Source organism: Monomorium pharaonis, chromosome 8 (genome assembly GCF_013373865.1).
Source record: "Monomorium pharaonis isolate MP-MQ-018 chromosome 8, ASM1337386v2, whole genome shotgun sequence".
Lineage (NCBI taxonomy): Eukaryota > Metazoa > Arthropoda > Insecta > Hymenoptera > Formicidae > Monomorium > Monomorium pharaonis.
Window position 1 is genome coordinate 7,149,657 of NC_050474.1, and position 20,661 is coordinate 7,170,317.

The 20,661-nt window shown below is 31.7% G+C and overlaps 1 protein-coding gene across 1 annotated transcript; it reads right to left on the reverse strand.

Annotated features, from left to right (window-relative positions):
• Positions 1–2,307: 2,307 nt before the first annotated feature.
• Positions 2,308–14,752, reverse strand: LOC105836195 (mitochondrial sodium/calcium exchanger protein-like). Its single transcript, XM_036291577.1, has 10 exons — positions 14,678–14,752; positions 14,105–14,490; positions 11,238–11,563; positions 8,063–8,143; positions 7,541–7,663; positions 6,760–7,077; positions 6,372–6,427; positions 5,881–6,072; positions 5,595–5,748; positions 2,308–4,598 (listed from the first exon to the last, which is right to left on the reverse strand). The coding sequence occupies exons 1-10, from the start codon at positions 14,750–14,752 to the stop codon at positions 4,237–4,239; spliced, it is 2,073 nt and encodes a 690-aa protein (XP_036147470.1). The 3' UTR covers positions 2,308–4,236.
• Positions 14,753–20,661: the final 5,909 nt, after the last annotated feature.

Consider the following 20,661-nt stretch of genomic DNA (forward strand, 5'->3'; position numbering starts at 1 on the left):
CGTGGTATCAGTTGAATCTCGTTGCTTCCGCGGTAAGTTCTTCAAACATCGCGCATTGCTCCACGATGTTATATAAACACGCGAGTAAATACGTCCCGGCAATGTGCGTACAATTTGCGTGTTTTATTTAATTTTTGGATTGTAGCGCGCGCATTTGCGCAAATCATTGAAATGTGTACGTAACAAATGTCTGCAATGTTGTAAAACGTTATCGCTCGCATTAACGTGGGGGCTAAATCGAGCGGAGCATATGCGACATTGCCGTTATTGTCGTTATTTTTACCTTCATGAGAGTGCTGAATAGCATAATAATTTTTGTAAACTCAATAAAACTCGGCTTGTATCGCATAATATTGTAAAATTGAATTATTCCGTACAAACGTGACACATTGTCGCATTTCTACCAATGACCCTAATTTTTTTCTCTATTTAAAAAAAGATGATTAAAAAACTTAATTTTATAAAGTATATGTTTTAGTAAAAAACGTTTTAATAATTTAGATTTTTACATTTATAATAAATTTCTATTTCTATTTCTTATACATTTTTAATTAATTAAATGATAATCAATTTAGAAAAAGGGTTTTAAGAGGCACTGTGAAAGAGGACCGGTAATTAATTTTTAATTAATCTTGCTAAAAAATGGACATGAATTGTGCTTTCCGTTATTTTATTTTAAACTTTCTCTGAAATTCAGAGAAATATCTGTAATTTAGATTGAAGCGACATGTTATAAAGTGTTTCGGTTAAAAAATGTGACTTTTTTGTATGAGACTGATGTGATAAAAGTGCTATAAGTGGAACTGCAATCGTAACATATCTCTCGAAAGTTATTTTGCGGTGAGAATAAAAAGTTGAACGACGGCAAACACGAGATAGATATTACAGCGGCGTTTCCCTTTAAAGTCCTCCAGTCGAATTAATGACAGAAGTTTGCCGGAAGTAATAACGGTACCACGGGTACTTTATTTAGTCTTGATATCGAGCATCGATTGAAGAGGTTCCATGGACCCCGATGCCATCAAAATAAAAGTAATGCTATACATTATAGCCGAACATCCGAGCTTTATTGAGTTTCCGAGCGTTTGAAAACATTCGGGATAAGCAGATAATTTATGGTAAATCAAGATTATATCGAGACTCATCGTATGCGAATTAATTGCACGTATACATTTTTTTTCTTCAAAAAGTATTACGTGTTATTTTACATGGGCACATATTTTGATTAATTAATCGTCTGTTAGCTGTTAATTTTGTATTCATCCGATTATGATTATGATTACACACGATACCTGTGCGGCCGCAGAGTAATATAATACCATAAATGTAACACGAAAATAGATAATTGATACGTTGGCGAAATGTTTACTCCGAGCAAACATTTAATATTAAACTACATTAGAGTGCTAACTGTCACTGGTACTGTTTCACTATGATTCATCATTTCATTTTATCACATCATGTTTTAGTACATGTATACACGATTGTTATTCTTGAATCGAATGGTAGCTGAAGAAAGAGCTCTACAAATTTTACCTCATTAATGCAAACTTAAATTCGGTGATTTAATTCTCTGCAATCTATATCTGTACATACGCATCTACTAAATTAATTAAGAAATCTTCTCTTTCTCTATCTTCCTTCGATTGAAGCAAAATTTATTAATGTTTTTAAAACACTATGAATGGCAACGGATCTACAGCGTTGCAAAAAAAAAAAACGACGATAATGTTCCTCTCTTGCGTTGCCCGATTTGGTAATGTTGAATATTTTCTGCGTTTGCTACCCTTGAACGAGCGATCCGGATGAGAGGGTCGTTAGCTCGCGTTGGCACGGAAGAGGCTAGACAGGAATCTTATCTACGGATGCTGGGCACCGATCCAGTCTTTCGTCTAGACGAGGGGTCGACCCTAATATATGGCCCGATAAAGTTTTCTCTACTTTCACGAACTTATTCAATATTCGTCAGCAAATTTTCGTTTCATTAAAAACTAGAGTACTTACTACGAAGATTTATTTTTGGTATAATGCTGAGATATCGCCAATGATTGACATAAAGCGCATTTAAAAATTAAATAATTGAATAAGATGCGATAAGGAGTAATAACGTGCAAAACGTATAAGAAATTGTACGTCTTCGATAGATAATCGTCTTCATTAATTTGACGTCCGTTGGTTTTTTTAATACTGAAAAACGATTCAGAATAGAAGGCCAAAAAGCAAGCAAATATGATGTCATGTCATCACGTTTATAATCTGATACTTGCAGTATTTGCTTCATACTTTATAAAATATTTTTCTTTTTAATGGAACGTTCTGTTTTCACAACGCTAGTGTAATTGATACGCTTTTTATTTTAATAAAATGATTAGTTTGATCAAGATAAATATTTAACTAAAATCCTTCATATGTAATTTTTGCTGGCTCTCTACAACGTTCGATAACATGCACTTTCGGCGGATGTTAAATCGGGTGTATATTTTATATTGACAAACATTAATTGAACACAATTAAATACTATTTATGTACATCAGGAACAACAGGTGTCGCGCCTACACGTTCTGCGTGACAAATTAATTGAGAATAATGAATGACCTTATCGGATGCGCACATTTTGTCACATGTTGAATATGCTGTAACATCAAAATTTAAAGTTCAGAAGCAAAAGCGATAACAGGCGATGTATTACTCAAACACATTGAATCCGGACGATCGACTTAAACGGCTCATCCTCAGATAAATCTCGCCGTACTCTTCCAATATACATAAAGAAAGCCATTTCGTGAATAGTCTTCGCTAAAGCTTCTTCTCAAAATAGCTTCTCTCTACGTACGCAAATACTAACACAAAGGAGATCCAAATTTTGCAATGGCAAAACTTTGGTCTATCTCCCATCTTTGTTCATCGTTCTATCGGCACTTTGATAGGGCAAAAGGGGAACGGAAGGTAGAGACGGTTCGGAATTAAACTTTCGCGTGAAGACAATGGAGACCTATCTTGGTACACACGTTGAAAGAGACTAGCAGGAGCAATCCTCCGGCAATATCTGTAGCAAAGGAGACAGAAAGTAGAAAAGGTGTGAAAGAGGTCGAATAACGTCAATGTTACATCTGTTACCGTTGACTTTCTTCCATTTCCTACAAAGGACATTTGGCGTGATAAACATACTTCACGAAATAGAAATCTAATCTTTGCAGAAGGTTAAACTAATTTTGTTATTAAATTTAAATTATACCATTATAGAATTTTAGAATTTTAAAGTTTAAAGTTTATTTAACAAATGTAATATAAATGTCGCGTTAAAATAAGTTACATATAAAATGAGCCAGAAAATATAGCTTTCTTCATCATTTATATTTGCACTTCCGAGAAGCTTTTAGTTAGATCTGAAGCTTTTCAGATTAAATTGTTAATTGTCATTAAAAAAAAATCTAAAAATGACTCGACATTTCTGTTGAAGAGTAATCGATTATAAATTTGTCAAAGCGAAGTTATTTCAAGACAACGGCGGTAGAAGTGGGACATCCTTCATGATCAATTAAAAGAGTGTACACGTATGGAAGAAGAAGAAAGCGGGTACAAAAAGATAAAAATAATTTAACGTCCACTTCTTTCACTGCGTTCGAAGGAAAATAAGAAACGTTGTACAAGAAATGTTTGCACATAAGAAACTGTGTCCCTCACCTAATAACGGATTCAATTACGAAGGTCTGTATAGCACTCGGAGGTTACCATGATGTACCGCGCGATGTAAAATTTAAAACTGACGCGTACCAAGACTCCTAACCGCCTCATGACTTGTGGTTTCCGTTTCGGCGTTATGGTGGCCATACTAACCGGTTTCGGTCGGAAACGGGACACCTCGTTCTCTCCGGGGAAATGTCTAAAAACGACCTGACGTCGCTCGCTTGCCCGCCTTTTCCTCCGCGTATATATCCGGTGCCCGAACGTTTTCCTACGAAGCTCGCCTTCCGCCCCATGTTAAAAATGCATCTCTGCCTGTATCCGTATAATCTTGACTCATTTAACATAATTCATGAGAGAGAAACGCTCTTTCATATTTTTTACTCCTTACTCTTTCGCCTTATCCTGTAGCACTAGCGTTATGAAAATAAGAGAAAATACGGAATAATTCTCACGTAATTACAATGGACCTTATACTATTATTTTGTATTTATATATACATATAATGATATATTAACAAAAATACATTAAATATTGGAGGTGGTACTAGCCTTATATGTCGGGTCTGTGATCAGTGCCGAGCGGATGTATAACGTGCAACTCACTTAAAAATTGTATAAGAATGAAAGCAAAGTAGATTGAATATAAAAGACCACCGTAAGAGCGACGTGCAGTAGCCCCCGTGATGTTCAAGTAAATTATAGTGGCTACTAGTGAGCATAGGAGAAAAGCTAGGCAACCGGGTGCCATATCGCTGATCCTGATCTTCGTCTGTTGTTCAGGATCAGTGGCGGCGGCGATACCATAAGTCAGCCCAAGTCCCAGTAGAGTGTTAAACATTGGTCCGCCGAAGCAAGCTGCATATCCCATGCGGGGAAATCCCCGTCTAGCGATAGCGACGTTCGATATGAGATCTAGACAGTGAATTTGCCTACGTAAATATTTTAACGTAAACGTAAGATTATTGCTTTAATGAAACATTAGTTTGAAGCTTTGATATTCTTGTTTTCAATATCATTTCTATACATTTAGTATCATTTTAAATATTTTTTTTATATAAACGCTGTAAATTCTTGAAACTTGGTATACTTATTCCTTGATATTTAAATGTTCTTTACAATTGTTTTTCCAAACGGTTAAAAATTAATTTTAGCAATTACACTTTTTTTGTATGGACGTATGAACAAAATATTGGCCTATTGTTGCCATAAATTATCTGGAAAAGGTAAATTAAAAAAATGTTTATTCTATATAAATATAATTCTCGTTCGATCTATAATTAAGCAAAAAAAATTGATTTGTGTAAAAACGGCAAAGCTTCAAAAAATTAGCTTTTTTTACCTTTTTTTTACTGGAAAAATTAAAAGTCGGAATTTCTATTTGAATGTAAGTTGAACAAGAGAAAACCATACTGTAAATATTTATCTCTTAAAATTTTAAGTTAATTGCATTAAAACAAGCTAAGTAATCATGGCAACAGTTTTTAAAACATTTTAAAACATTTTAATTTAAAAAACGCGTTTAAATTTTGCAAACAGTTTATATCTTGGTTTATATGTAAATAAGAATTTTAAGTCTCTTTTATCTACAACTCTCTCTCTCTTTCTCTTTCTTTTTCTCTTTTACAGTGGTTAACTTATTTAAAAAATGTTAAAAGAATAATTTTATATAAACTAATATCGGTTTTTAAGTCCAAAAGCAGGAATATTTTTTTAAAGAAATATAATTATTAAAAAATCTAACATTTTTGCGATTAATAGATTATAATAGTTTATTGTTATAATTTTCTTTGTCCTATTTGAAAAATCAATTGAAGAAACTCTGACCATCTGTACTTTTGATTACTGTATATATTTGATTACTGTATATATTGTTCTTTTAACTACTTTAAAAAAAATTTTACAACTCACCTCCAATACTGTTTCCCCACGCAAGGAAAGTGATACCCAACATAGCGTCAGATATACTACATGCGTATCCTATGCACTGGAGTACCGCCATGACCTCTCCGGCCACCAGATAAACCGTCAACATAGCACCCAAAAATCCCAAAAATGCAAAGACCTGAAATATTGTTAATACTACATAATTTAACTAATGATATAAACCGTCATATACAATTTTTTGAACGTATTTCCTTGAGTGTTGCAATAAGTTAAAAAACTCCAAATTTGCGCGAAGAGTAAAAGTACTCACATTATGGAACTTTGGGACACGATCCACGTGCGTCGTTAGAAATACAATTACACCAATTACGGTGCCGACAACGAGGAATATCGACATCACCGGCAAATTGCCAAAAGTCGTTTGCCAAACTGCAATAAAACAGTTAAAATAAAATTGAAGTCGAGTGGTGCCGACCATTATACCGTCACGCGTCGATATGCACTATCGACTGCTTGTCTGGATTCCACATTAATCACAGTTTCGTATTAGTAGAAAGACGTTACGGAGAATACTCCAATATCATATTTATGAGAAAGGAAAGATTAAAAATTAATAAGTAGTTTTTAATATTTGTAATATATGAAAACATTAAAATTTGATATCTTTATTTTAATATTACTATATTACTATATTTTTATTTAAAAAGTAATTCAAGAAATATATAATTCTCGAGTTAAAAAGTTTTAACATCAAATTTAATAGCAAATAAACCTATCTCAAATAATTTGTTATTAATGTACGCCATGCGATACTTTTTGTACACAATCTTGTTTATGTAGCCAGAAAATATATCTTTCTGCAGTATTCATTAAAATTATTCAATATGTATGAGTTTTGTTGATTATAAAGTTCTTATTTGATATACTGTATGATTTAATATACAGTGCTGACAACGAAAATAACATTTAAATTTGTTTTTTTTTAACTTTCATTATTACTCATTCTTATACGAATATGTGAAATAAATATTTTTACAGCATACATGGGTTTTTCTCTTATGTTTATTTTGTATCGGCAGACTCTATTTACGCGATTCTCAACCGCGTAAAAAAAAACCACATGAGAGAAATATACCATGTAAATCGAAGGACCAGTGTACATTGTTACGAGTATATAAATAAAACTAACCATTTAATAGAAATAGTGCTATCGTGGGTGTCGCGCATAATTGGAAACAATTTAATAGCTTTGACCAGCCTCTTTTCTCGACAGTAGGGTTTACAACCGGTATGAACAGCTGTAGTAATAACATCACAGGTGAACGTATAATTAAAATGGTTTTTACAAATTTACTCGATCTCTTCCAATCTTCTTTGCTGATCGGATTGATATCGTAAAAAAATTCTTTGAAAAGCCCTTTCGGCCGGTCCGAAACATAGTCAGTAATTTCCTGAACGGGCTCGCCCCGCATCCTGGCTCTCTCCAGTTCCATGGCGACTGCGATATCTGCCTCATACGAATGTGCATTTATAAATACATAGAAATATTGGAATTAAGTCATATACGAAAATTTCGGAGTAAACTAAATTCATTTTACATTTACTAATTCTGATTTTAAATATAAAACGTAAAATAAATATTAGATATTTCTATTCTACCGTCGCATATCCAAAATATCACACGTGTTTGAATGCAAAATTGTGAGCGTATAAATATTTATGAGAACGATTATTAAATAACTGCACGGCAACAAATTACATTTTACAATTCAAGTTTTACTTTTAAATGAGTAAAAGTATCTTGCATGATTTGCCAGCGGAAATCGCGATGTTCTTATTTACAAGTACGTTACGTTTCGCATAGCGAAGATACGCATCGTTCCGGAAAAAAAATTCGATCTATTGAAAAATTCAAAAGAACTAAAGGGACGAGGATATGTGCGATGAGTCGTAAAAACGACGCTTGGTACCTAGCTTGGCAGCTAAGCCAAAAGGTCGGCTTCTAGGACCGGGAATCTTGGGAATGGCGCCTGTGTCTCTGTTCGCCAAGTAAGTATGCAGGACGTCTGGATCGGGCACACTTGGGATCCTGGCTGAAAGTACATAAGAATGTTCTCGGGAAAAGGGATCGATACTTAGTATGGTGAAAATTTTCTGTAGGCGATAAGGAAGGTGGGAGTCATCTTTTCCACATTGCAGCGAATTCATGGGTTATGAAGAGAGATATTTCTCGTTTTAGAATAGAAATAGTTCTCGAATGCGCATTAATCATAAAATTTCGGGCATAGAGGGTATCTCAGGAGATATATCTTTCCTCGTGAATTAGACTCACTCCCGTAGGGACGAGTACGATTTTATTTACACTCGAGGAAAAACATTTTTAATATGAACTTATGTACTTTTCGAAAGTTACGACCTTTCGAAATTTTACTGCTTGGAATACTTAAGTACTGAAGATTGTCGCGTGAATCGAAGAATCTATGAAAACGTACTTTTCAGAGTCTGCTCCCTGGTGTCGTACATCTGCATTATCACGACCGCCACAATGAATAGTACGTAGACCAGAATAAAGCCTGCAATTAAAATGTATCAGCATTAAAAAGCACGAATGCGGCTTGGCTCGCAGGATTATTTCTTTATACGCATTACGCTGGAATAATATATAGTCCTACACATTTATATAATATTAAACAAAAAAACTTGATAATACGCGCCTTTTCCCCTTAATTAAGGAAAAAAAATCTTAATTGCTCCTTCCATTATAATATATGAAAAAATAATTCCTTGAGGCGGAAATTCCATTTTAAGAATTCTTAATACAACAATAATAAACAGATACGCATATTAAGTTTAACGCAAATTTTTTTGCACGTGTATATGTGCGTACGCGCTCGTGTAAAATAAAATAGGCATTATTTGAGTGAATTATCAAGTACATTGAGAGAAAAAAATGCTAGATTCAAATAAATATTTCTTTGAATAGTGCTAATAACATATTTTATAGAAAATCAATAATATTTATTTCAAACAAGTAATATTTTCTAAATTATAGAAAACTATTATTTGTTTTAAATAAAAAGTATTGATTTTCTATAAAATATGTTATTAGTACTATTCAAAGAAATATTTATTTGAATCTAGTATTTTTTTCTCTCAGTGTAGAGTTTAGATCAACGTTTCTCAAAGTAAACGCTATTGCTTCTTTGAGATCGTTAAATTATCTAGGAAGAAGCATTAGACATAAAGAAAAGAAAAAGAAAACGATTAGAATTGCAACATGTAATACCGCACATAATTGTTCATAATTATTCGAGTTTATTAAATATGTGCAACTGTAAACGCATAGATTTATATTAATGAAATATTTTTTATACCTCTTAATGATAATTTTGCATATGCGCATAAATATGAGAAAAAGAGTAATTTGATAGAATTAATAAATAGATGAATAAAAATTGAATTTCTGTATGTGTCTATTTACTATTGTGTCGTTCGTTATGAAAAAGATGAATCATGATATTTGACGGCTTTATGCGTGGCTTAATAAGAGCCCTCCGTCTATGCTGCTTTGTTCGAGCGCAAGATTATTTCCGTGGACTTTATCCACTGCAACAATAATCCCTGTTTTCCCGGTGAAACGAATTCCTTGCCGTGGAATCCCGCAAAAATTCATCGACAGTCAGATTGCAAGCCCAGGCAGGTGGTGGAGAGAGAGACTGCGGCGTAGCTTAATTAAATTCGCCGAAGAATTATCGTTATTCCAGAATGAAACCACTTATGGCTTCCCGCAGATAAACTTTCTCGCTCACGCTGGCGTAACCAATTCCGTGCGAAATATCAATTTTGCAAATAAATTTTGCCAAATACATTCTATAATTATTCCGGTGCTTATTATAATTAATAATATAATCAATATCGCGCGGCTTAATCACTTTGCTTGGTATTCATTCGCGTTTAAATGTTTAATTCAAATAATATAACATTATACCACATGCATATATGTATATGTGTAAGTATAGAAAAATATGTATAATATGAAGTATTAGAAGAAGAAATACTGGCACAAGCTTTTTAAAGCGGCATTTTACTAATTGATTGTATCATACGCACACAAACACACACACGCACATTTGTAAATACGATAAAAATAGATTAATAAATTATTAATGTTTCTTTTTTCGTCTTTGTCATCGATTTTTCTATTGACTTGAAATTGTGAAAGATTGTAACAAGCACAATTATCGCGGAAAAATTACGCAAAAAAGGTGACGCAAGAAAAAGATTGATTTTTTTTGTTCATATTATCATGAAATGTTATCTCACATAAGAGAAGGTAGGAGAAACATGATTAATTAATTATTATTCGAATGCTAATGCTAATAATTTATACATGAATACCCAAATACAATAGAATAAACATATGATCCCGTTTGTCGTATATCAACTGAATAGATAGATATTGGTAATAAAAACTTCCACAAACTGTATTTAAGCTAATCTAAGCAAAGAATTATTAATAAGATAAAAATTAAAAAATTATGCATATATTGTAAAGAAATGTCATTAATATTGGCATACTACTTTGTCTTTAAATAATATTTTTTAAACAAAAGCTAAAATGAAACTTTGAAAACATAAATGTAAACTAGAGAACGTTTGTTATTAGATGGTGTAGCTGTTTTTATAATACTGTTTTATATTTTAATTAAATTTTCGCAACATAACAAAAAGTGAACATTTGATAAATGGAGTCTAAAAACTGGCATTCAGACATGGTCCTGTAATGGACGAGTTAACTGTGAAATAAATTGATGAATTACTTTCTAAATCTGAATTAAAGTCTTATTAATTTGCAGAGCAGAAAGTTCGTACATGCATTACTGATTGATATAAATTATAAGCACTGAAATCACTCATTAATCATTACTTTTCAGTGAATAATGCATTGATATCAATTTAGAGAGTAAATATAATTAAATATTTCTATATAAAATGAGAAAGTTCTATGTATCAAACAACAAAGTTTAGTTATAAAATAAAAAGATTAGAACATTCTAAATATAGAAGCAATTAAGAATTAAGAAACAAAGTAAACAATTTACATATGTAAAATAAAATTATATTATGAAAGGAACAGATCATATCTGTTTTCAGTAACAAAGAAATTCACCGGTTTATGCTCCACGACAGTTTTGTTTTATATCGCATTATGAGAAGAATACGAACGAAAAAAATATACATAAAATAGTATTAAATAGCTACAAATATATAAAATAATTTATTATCAATAATATTAGATTTTTTTTACTATTGTTTAAAGAATTAAATTTATACTATAAATAAAATTTCATACAAATTTTTTTCTTGTTTTTGATGAATTTGTTTCTACCAGACTTTATATAGAAAAAAGAAAAAGTTATGTGAATCTGTGATCTATGGGTTTTTATTTCTTTAGTTATTTAAGCAGATTATGTTTTTATCAATATTAATGGTACAATTTAGTTTTCAAGAAATAAGGAAGTGCCACTTTAGGAGGCCTAGTATTGACGTTAGTATTGACGATTTTCCTCTATCTAAATGGTAAATATAGAATCGTAGCATATGGCGATGGACGGAAGAGTCGACCAATATTAGTTTATCGGATTCAAATAAAGATAGTAGACGTACTTACGGCCTCCCAGAGGTAAACCATCTCATCCCACACCACGTAGTTTATCCAGCACACGGAAACGATATAAAAACAGGCGTCCCTCATGAGGGATCTGAGCGAAACTTTAAAGGGTTTAGTTATCGCGACGGAGCCGGCAATCATCGAGGTCACGAAGACACCTGCCCCGATTAATTCGGTGAACATTATTATCTCTTCGTCGTCTCTCGACACGAGGGACGTGAAGATGTCAGGCGCGCCGTTTCCAAATGCCAATATCGTCACTCCCGCTATGCTATCCGATAGATGCATTACACTGGCTATTACCGCCAATGCTGGACAAAAACTGGAATAAAAACATCGTAATGAATCATTTATCGCAACTATTTATGTTTAAAGTATTTTGCTATTTATGTTAATTAAGAATTTATTGATTAATCAACAAGACCAAGAGTAATCTTGAAAACTCAAATTAGATTTCCGATTTAAATATTATGGTCCGCATTCAGAATGCGCTTCTAAAAATGTTAACGCTGTTATTCTATCTTTATTCTTCATTAGACATAAAACAAGAATAAAATAACAAAAAGTCACGTTAACATTTTACGATATAAGCACGTTCCGAATACGGATCTATTAAAATGGACTTTTTTTCTTTCTTTAATTATAACATGTTTCTTTTATAAAATTTTTTACAATATAGTCTTTTTATCGATTTGTTTAATTTTGTGCTGCATATACGTGCATAATAATTTTCATTATTTTATTTTTATTTTGTAATAAATTGCAAAGAAAGATCAAGAATTTTTTTCTCTGCCTTTTTATTCTTTATTATTTTTTTATTAAATTTATTTTTTTATATGTACATATAAATAATATATATTATATACAAAATTATGTGTATTATTATTATATATATATATATAAATTTTATAACTCTCTTGCCATTTAACTAATTACTAAATTAGATTTCGATTATAACATCAAAATGTACATATTTAAACAGCCATTTTCCACTTATTGTAATGATAATTGTATGTATAATCGTCGTATTAATGAAGCGTAAGATGCGCGAAGGAGTTAGCTTGGAAAGAAAGTCACTTTTGGATAACGCTCGTTTGAGATGCACATTATTCAATTAACCTCGTATACATTTAGTATTCGCCATTTCACTACACGCAGAGCGTATGTTATTTACAGGAAAGTAAATTTACCCTCTTAACTGAATTTTAACTATTATACTGGTTACACATCAAAGCTGAACTCCGACAAACTTGGTAATATAAGCACTGTCACATATTTCTACCATTTAACGCAGCAAAATGAACTCCACGAAAGGCTTAGCAATCTTTAAAGAAATCAAAGATTTAGAAGATAATTGTTAACGTATATAAAAGCAAGAACGACGTTTCGAATATATGTGCTTTACAATTTAATAAATCTCAATTATCAATTCATAACTAGCATTTTATATTACACAATACAGATTGATTTTACTCACACAACATATTATTATGTTTGAATTTTTAACAGTTTTGTATGATTTAACGATTTTTAAAAGCTATATTGAAGGATTAAATTTTCGTAGGGCAATACCTAAATTTTTTATTGCATACTTAAATACTTAAAATTGGAACCAGAGAACTCCGGTTTTTGAAACTTTGTTATTAGATGCACTCCTACAAACATGGCAGTCTGCCATTTTTCCTTGATGTTTGTATAAAGAACAAAGAGACTTTCGTTTATCATTTTGAAAGAAACCGCTTCATAGAATGTAAAACTGTTGAAATACGGGCAAACATGAATCTTTTGGTTATTGGCTTGGTTTGTTGCCAGAAGTCAAAATTCGTTGTAGTTACAAAGTCATCTATATTTTGTAGACGGTAACATGGTTTCATCAATTAAACTTGGTCAAAGTTCTCAATTTCGCTACCAAAAAAACGCAGCTTTTATTGTTACTTGCGCCTATATTGTTTTCATAATTTGCATTTAGAGTTGATTATGATGGTTATTGATGACTATTATTTAGGTGTAAAAATTATAATTGTATAAACATGATCGTACAATTAAATGATGGGACTTTTTTCCTTTTGTATTGGCAATTCTGCAACCTATTATATCACAAATCATTTTTGATATTTTGCTTCTTCGCCAACTCTAACTCCAACTGGCATGGTTTTGCGTTCTTTCAGTTTGGAATGACAGTTCTAAAGTGTTAGAACGTATTTGTGTTGCTTGTCACGAAAATAACATTCGAACAACAAAATAAAATAAGACCGGTTTTAAAAAAAGCTTCATTCAAATATTTCAGTTTTTATAATGTGATCTTTGAAATAGTTTTTCATGTGTCTGTATGCAAGCAGATCTACTACATTGCTTGTAGCATTTCTGGAACTCGCAGTTTGAAATTGTTTAAGGTCGCTGTGTCACGATTCTTTGGATGTTTTTGGTAGAACTGTTTGCATAAATTTGCATAAATGTTTGCTAGCTTCTATATTATTAAATTTATTAATAATTTAATATTACCATTCAACTTAAGGGCTGCGTTTTAAGATCGAAAGTAACGAGCAATTTGAAGAATTAAAATATACGTAAAATTACGAAATATATTATTAAGCATTATAATCCGGTATAACCGTTTGTTGACTTCATTTAGATTTTAATGTATATAGTTTGTATACGGTCTTATATATATATATATATATATATATATATATATATATATATATAATTTTATATTTACTTTGTTTATTTATTTTCTTACCAAAATGCATCGTGACAAATAATAAAAAAAAATTGATTTTGCACAATTTCGCCGATTATACTTTTTACAATTCTATCTACAAATATTGGATAACGATTACTAATTATTACTAAATCAACTTACAAATTATCCGCTGTAGTAGCTAAAATCAAGAATAAAAAGAGTAACCAGAAGAGTACGAGGACCAAGCCGCCAGCAAACAATACCATATCTTCAGATCCGAAGTAGCAAAATAACAGTACCGTGTATTGAATCACCGAATCTGAATAGCAGTCTTCGGCGTTTCTCACCCACTCGCAACGTTCCGCGGCGGAAACTTGCCAAACGTACGAGCAATCATCCTGAAAAAAAGATTCGACGAGGAGCTGCTCGACGAGAACACAAACTGGAAGGGACGTCGATAACAATTCACCTCCCGTATGGGCAGATGCCCGTGTCTTAAAAAAGGGCTCGATATTTGCGACCTCATGTTCCGAAGAGCATAAAAGCGCAACGGGGCGATATGTAACCTATATTTTGTGTATTTGCCTTTCACGGATCCGCTCGATCGTTGCCTATTCAAGCAGAAGCGAGCGAAACTTCAAGCGATATAGACAGAAAGCTGTCACATACGTAGCGCACACTGTGCGCGCAGTTCGAAACGTAAATTCAATACGAAGCACACATAAAGGGAATTTATAACAATGACTCACATACATGCGCGAGACGGATCAGTCTGCGTATTTGATCAACGGAAGGAAATATCATGAGTATCGCGATAATTGAAGACATTGTTTTACTTTGAGGTTTTGCTGGAGACGATGTGGAAAAAAGCAAGAGAGTTGAGTATACTGTACGAATTTTTAACTTGACTTATTTAAATCGAATAATTCCAAGAAGGTATGCAAATCAATCTTCAGATGCAATTAGGCGAAAGTGATGTAATATGTCTCTCTTTCTCAGTGAGGAAAAGAACGTGATATACGATTGTCGGCTTGACAACAGGAGTGCGCACTTAAGAATGTAGCTACTCGACGACAACGTGAGACCGAGCAGGTATACTCATCCACACTCGTCTGATAACAACGAGAGGCTCATTAGACGCATCCGTTCCACCGTCTCGTTCCATTTCTGCCTGCGACGAGACGATAGAAAAAAAAGGAACGTGTTATGTAACGAGCACGGAAGGAAACCTCTCCGCAAACGGATACACTGTCATTCACCGTGAGATATTCTATCGACACTTATTCGATATTATTGTCAGTTTACGGATAATGAAATTTCAATGACGTGTCACAAACTGGCGACATCAGTTCATTAGATTTGCTATGACCAAGCAAGAACTTTCACGGTTACTTCAAGTTTGGCGTCAAAATATTCTGCAAACACGGGAAACAATGCGAAAACTATTTTCTCTCGAAATGGTCATTAAAGGGATATTCTAGTTTTAATCGCGAAAAAAGTGACCTATTTTGGGGAATTTAAAAAAAGAACTGCTGCACATATAGGATGCACCATTTACTGAAGTCACGAGTGCCTGTTTAAAAAAAAGTATATTAAAATAAGACTTCAAAATAAATAAATATCGAATAAATGGGAAATTAATTGATATTTTTTAGATCTAATTTTTATACAAATTTGATAAAAATATCATTTTTTTACTTAAAAATGTCATTATATTCAAATTAATGTTATTATAGTAAAGAAATTTGCATCGATTGTTAATTAACGAGCTGAACGCGAAAGCGATTAAGTAAATGATCATTTATGTTCAAGTGTCAACAGATTAAGGACTGTATTTTGATATTCACGTATTTAAATAAACGCTAATTTTTTAAATTCTTATTTTTAAAATGATAAAAATTTCAAATATATTTAAAAGATTTATTATTGTTATAAAACTATTTTTAAATTAAAATACTTTTTTGTTTTTTAAAATATATTGTATTTCTTTTAAAATAAAAATTTGCCCGCCAATCGTAGGGTACACATTAGTCATCAGTTAAAGCTTACCGATTATTTATTGGTGTATTTTGTATATTTTTACTTTTTTAATCAAAATTATTTTCCCTTATTTTTTAAAAATCACACATAATATTTTTTAATAATTAGTATATAATTATTTAGTAATTGGTTATTTTTTTTATGTGCGCACTATAATTCACTATACTCACATATGTATTAATATGTATATGAATTTATTTGTTTATTGAATGCTGGCCCTATTTTTGCATATATGTAAAAATTGAAATCAATAGTTTCAGTTTTTAAATAATCATGCCGACTTAAAAAATATGTTTGTTTTTAATTTACGTAAGATAACAAATAAACATTTAGCCATACCAAAATTTGTAGATATTTACATAAATATGTGCAAGTAAAAAATGTAAAATGATGAGGGCAGCAATTTTCTTTTCAAAAATTCCTGAAAATAAGCTTTTTGACTCTAGATTGGAAAATAAAAGTAATGTTATTATATTGTAGTATATTTTTCTGTGTATAAAATACTGAGTGCAATATGTACGTGATACATCATTAAAATACACGTACATTAGTGAATGCGGAAGCATGCTGATAATTTTAGGTTTTCTAATTTTTCACCGGATATTCTTCATTAAATTTTAATTAAATTTGTATCAAGTGTTGTACTAAAACATATTAAACGTAACAAAATAATTACAAAAATTATTATTAACATTTTGTAGATATAATTAAAGATTGAATAAAAGAGTTTCATGCCGTTCAAATTAACAACAGTGCTGTTCGTATTAGTGCCTGAAGAGCTGGTATTTTAGTAACAACGAGAAATCAAGCTTAGCTTTACAAAACTAGCTTATCAAATATACGCAACTTGTACGTAAAAACAATAAATCAGCTGGCTGGAACAGGGCTTGAATAGCATAACAAAAATTAATAATAACTAGGATTTACAAGGAATTTGTTCAGTGTAAGGTTGTACAAGTTACTCTAGCGAGTACTCGGCTGTGCAAATTACCCTGGAAAAAATCAGAGGTGGTCTCACGGTGGGGAGGGGAGAGGGGGGGGGGAGAGCATCTCTCTATCAGTCTATCTTCTATTGTTGCCTACTTCCTAACAACTTTCCATTAAGCCCACCTTTCAGCAGCAGCGTACTTCACCGTAATTGCCAACTTCAGCAAATTGTCATTTATCGCTAGACTTCTTTTGTGCTGCTTTCGCTCTAAACACTTTATTGAATCGCATTCACAGAGGGCACAAAGGAGCCAACGGCTTTACCCCAATTTATACTGCGCTTTTATTCTCCCTACGAGAGCCAAGCGCGCTCGCTTGGCTTTTCCGGTTTCCTGTTTTGGCTCTCTGTGCCGCCTGCACATTTATAATAAAGCGCGTGAGTGATATAAGGCTAGAATATGCAAAAGCTTCTTTCCGTAGTATAAGATGACTCTTACAATTAATGTAACGGCGTGCCGCCATTGTGTTACTGAAACCAAGTATGTGCGAGTGTATGTACACACTCGCTTCTGCTCGAGCCGTTTGCCGTGTGTTTTGGAGAATAATTCATACCAGAGATAAAACAAAGGCTCGTTGTAAATGTTAAAATAACGATGCAATTTATCTCAATTGAATCGGCCGTTCTTTAAAACAAAGAAAGCGATGTATCTTTTTCATGGGTTTATATACCTCATTTTTAACGAGTTCGTTTTTATATTTTACAAAAGTAAATGTTAGAAATTTATTTAATTATCGTGCTAAACACATCTGTCTAAACACGTCATACGGTCATACTAGCAAACACAACTGCACGGCATGTTTAATAATAGCCGCGTGCAAAAGAATGAATAAATCGTATTCTGATATTTTTGTCAGTTGCACTATTCCGCTTCACTCGGGGCGGTTATGTATTCGGGATAAAAACTAAAAACGACGGCTACATTGCGGGCGTATAGATCGGCTCAGAAAAACTCGACCGATGATACGAACGAACGTACACGTTGCCCTCTAATAATATGAAATATCCATTTTCTGTCGAACACAATGCAACTTCACAGATTTGTGAAAATATATAAGTTATTCGCTATGATTAAAAATAAGTGTACAATTTCATTATAATTGCGTCTTACAGAAATGAAATCGGAACCTTTTGTACTTTGAATTTGTAGAAATCTAATTGCATCGTCATTGTCTTTCTACTGTGTAAAAAGCCGCGTCCCAGCTGCCTTTAGTCTTTGCCGAGCTATGTTAAGCTATATCAGGATTTCCAGTAACGAGCAAGAGGTTCAATTAATCTGAGATTACGGTCGTTCATCTGACAATTACCGATAGACTTCCAATAACTTGTTGCAACAGATGCTTGATAGGCCCTGCTTACTCATTGAAGCAGATGGTTTCGATAGGTGTCGACAAAGTTGACAACTTTTTTCTTTTTTTACAGATTATAAGGCTTCGAACATTTCGATTGAATCAATTGATATGAAAATATTAAACATAATATAAAATTACAAGAATTTTTTTTTTTAATTTTAAAGTTTAAAAGTTTAAAATTTTTAATACAAAAATATATTATCGCAAAATATATATAATAGAAAATCTTCTATAGAGCTAAATTGCAATAATAATATTTTAATTAATATATATGACATCATATGACATATATTATTCAATTTATTTTTGTAGAGATAAATGTTTTACATATTATATACACATAAAGTTATTACTTTGTCTTTTTTGTCATTATATATATTTTTAAATAGACTGAATAATTTAAAAATTAATTACAATACGAAAACTGTGGTAAACAGCATTGTTAAAGCAACATCCAACAGTAAATATTGATACGTTCGGAGCGGCTGTTTAAAAAAAACCCGGATTGTGATGAATTGTATGTTTTAAATTTAGTATGCAGCTTCTTCCACTGGCTGTATCGGACAATCTCTGAATTGGAACAAAGTCGTGATATTTCTATGTAACTGTGAAACAAACTAAATAACATTAATTAATAAAAAAACAAATACTTTGTTAATCTATTAATATGATACGCAATAAATGAAATCTCCCGCGGTTAAATTTTTGTTTAATAAAATCGTGTCCTGAAAAATTACATATATTAATTAAGACATACTAATGTCTTAAAAAGTGCATGAGAATATGGCATTTATTTAAATTTTAATATGTGACGCTTTATTTCGATCTTTAATAAGGAATATTCTCTGCATTGTTAATGTAATTTTGTTATATAAAAATCTTAATTCTTTTGACTTTACCTTTTATTTAATAATAAATAATATTATTATTTTATGAATAATTTTGATAATTAATTTGAAACGTTTATTGAAAATTATTTTAAATCCTATTGCATTCCCAATTGGTTTTTCTTCTCACAATAAAATTTTTTTTGTGGAAAAACATACATAAATATATATGAGCATATATAAGTTCATCTAAATATATATATATATATATATATAATTTTATATACTATATATATATATATATGTATATATAATACATATATGTGTGTGTGTATAAATAATTTTCATATATTCTTATTGATTTCCTTTCTTTGTAAAATTTTTATTCAGTATAAGAGTAATAATAGAAGTAACGAGAAGATATAAGAAAAATAATTTAAAGGTTAACTTTTACATTATTTTTTTGCCAAAAATTAAATTAGAAGAAATGAGAATTACAGACCTGTTTTTACGTTTAAGTTTTTCTTTTCCGTTTAAATTTTAATTTGCTTTTATATTCATTTTTGTGTGCCTTCTCTTCAAATGGAACTTTACACTTTATAACTAATAAAAATTTTCAAGGTTTTTTGAATCCTTTATCTCAAAGTAAAGAACATCACAAGTGGCAATGACTCTTGGATAGTGCATTTAAAATTTAAGCACAAAAATGAAGCCGTAATAACGGATAAAACGACGTAATAAGGATAACGAGGTTGATTGCATAATATAGCGAAAATGGAATTCCATGAAAAGCGTTGGTCACGCGGCGGTGGTTTAGAGGAAAAACGGGTGAATACCTGAAAATAATTTGTTCCCCCTAGGTGTATATGTGAACGGCACTCTCACAAAAAAATGAAAAAAAAAAAAGCAAAGCGAATCACGTGTTTCTGCGCATGAATATAGATCGTATGAATTGTGCAGACGGTATGTATATGCTGCGAATACAGATGCAATTATTTGTACCGTTGCATTTCTAAAGCAATTGATTATCTACCAAATCATAAAACATTGCTGCATAAAAGGTTGAGAAATAACATCGTATATAATTGCCAAATCTAAAATTACGCGACAGTCATTAAGCGGTTTTTCTGATTCCAGAAGGAATATTCCTATAAATATTTATATCTACAGAATATTTCACGAATTTTACACGAATATTCTTCAGTTATACAGAAATATTCGTTGTTTCAGTTTAAAGACTGTTCTATTCTAATTTTACCCGTCTTGTTTATTTTGTTTTTTAAAGGATTTACCTCGCGTGTATTCTGATAGATACGTCGTGCTACTTTAATCAGAACAAATGGTAAATTTGTAATGAGCATTAAAAGCCGTTCAATATTTGATCAAATTGACCCGCGGATTATTTAACGATAATGCAAAGTTCGAATGGGTTTTATGCGATCGCCAGATAATGATACCGTGATAAATAAATGATTCGCTCGGCGGTACGATGAAATACGTATTATTCTCTTTGCGTATATATATTTGTGGATG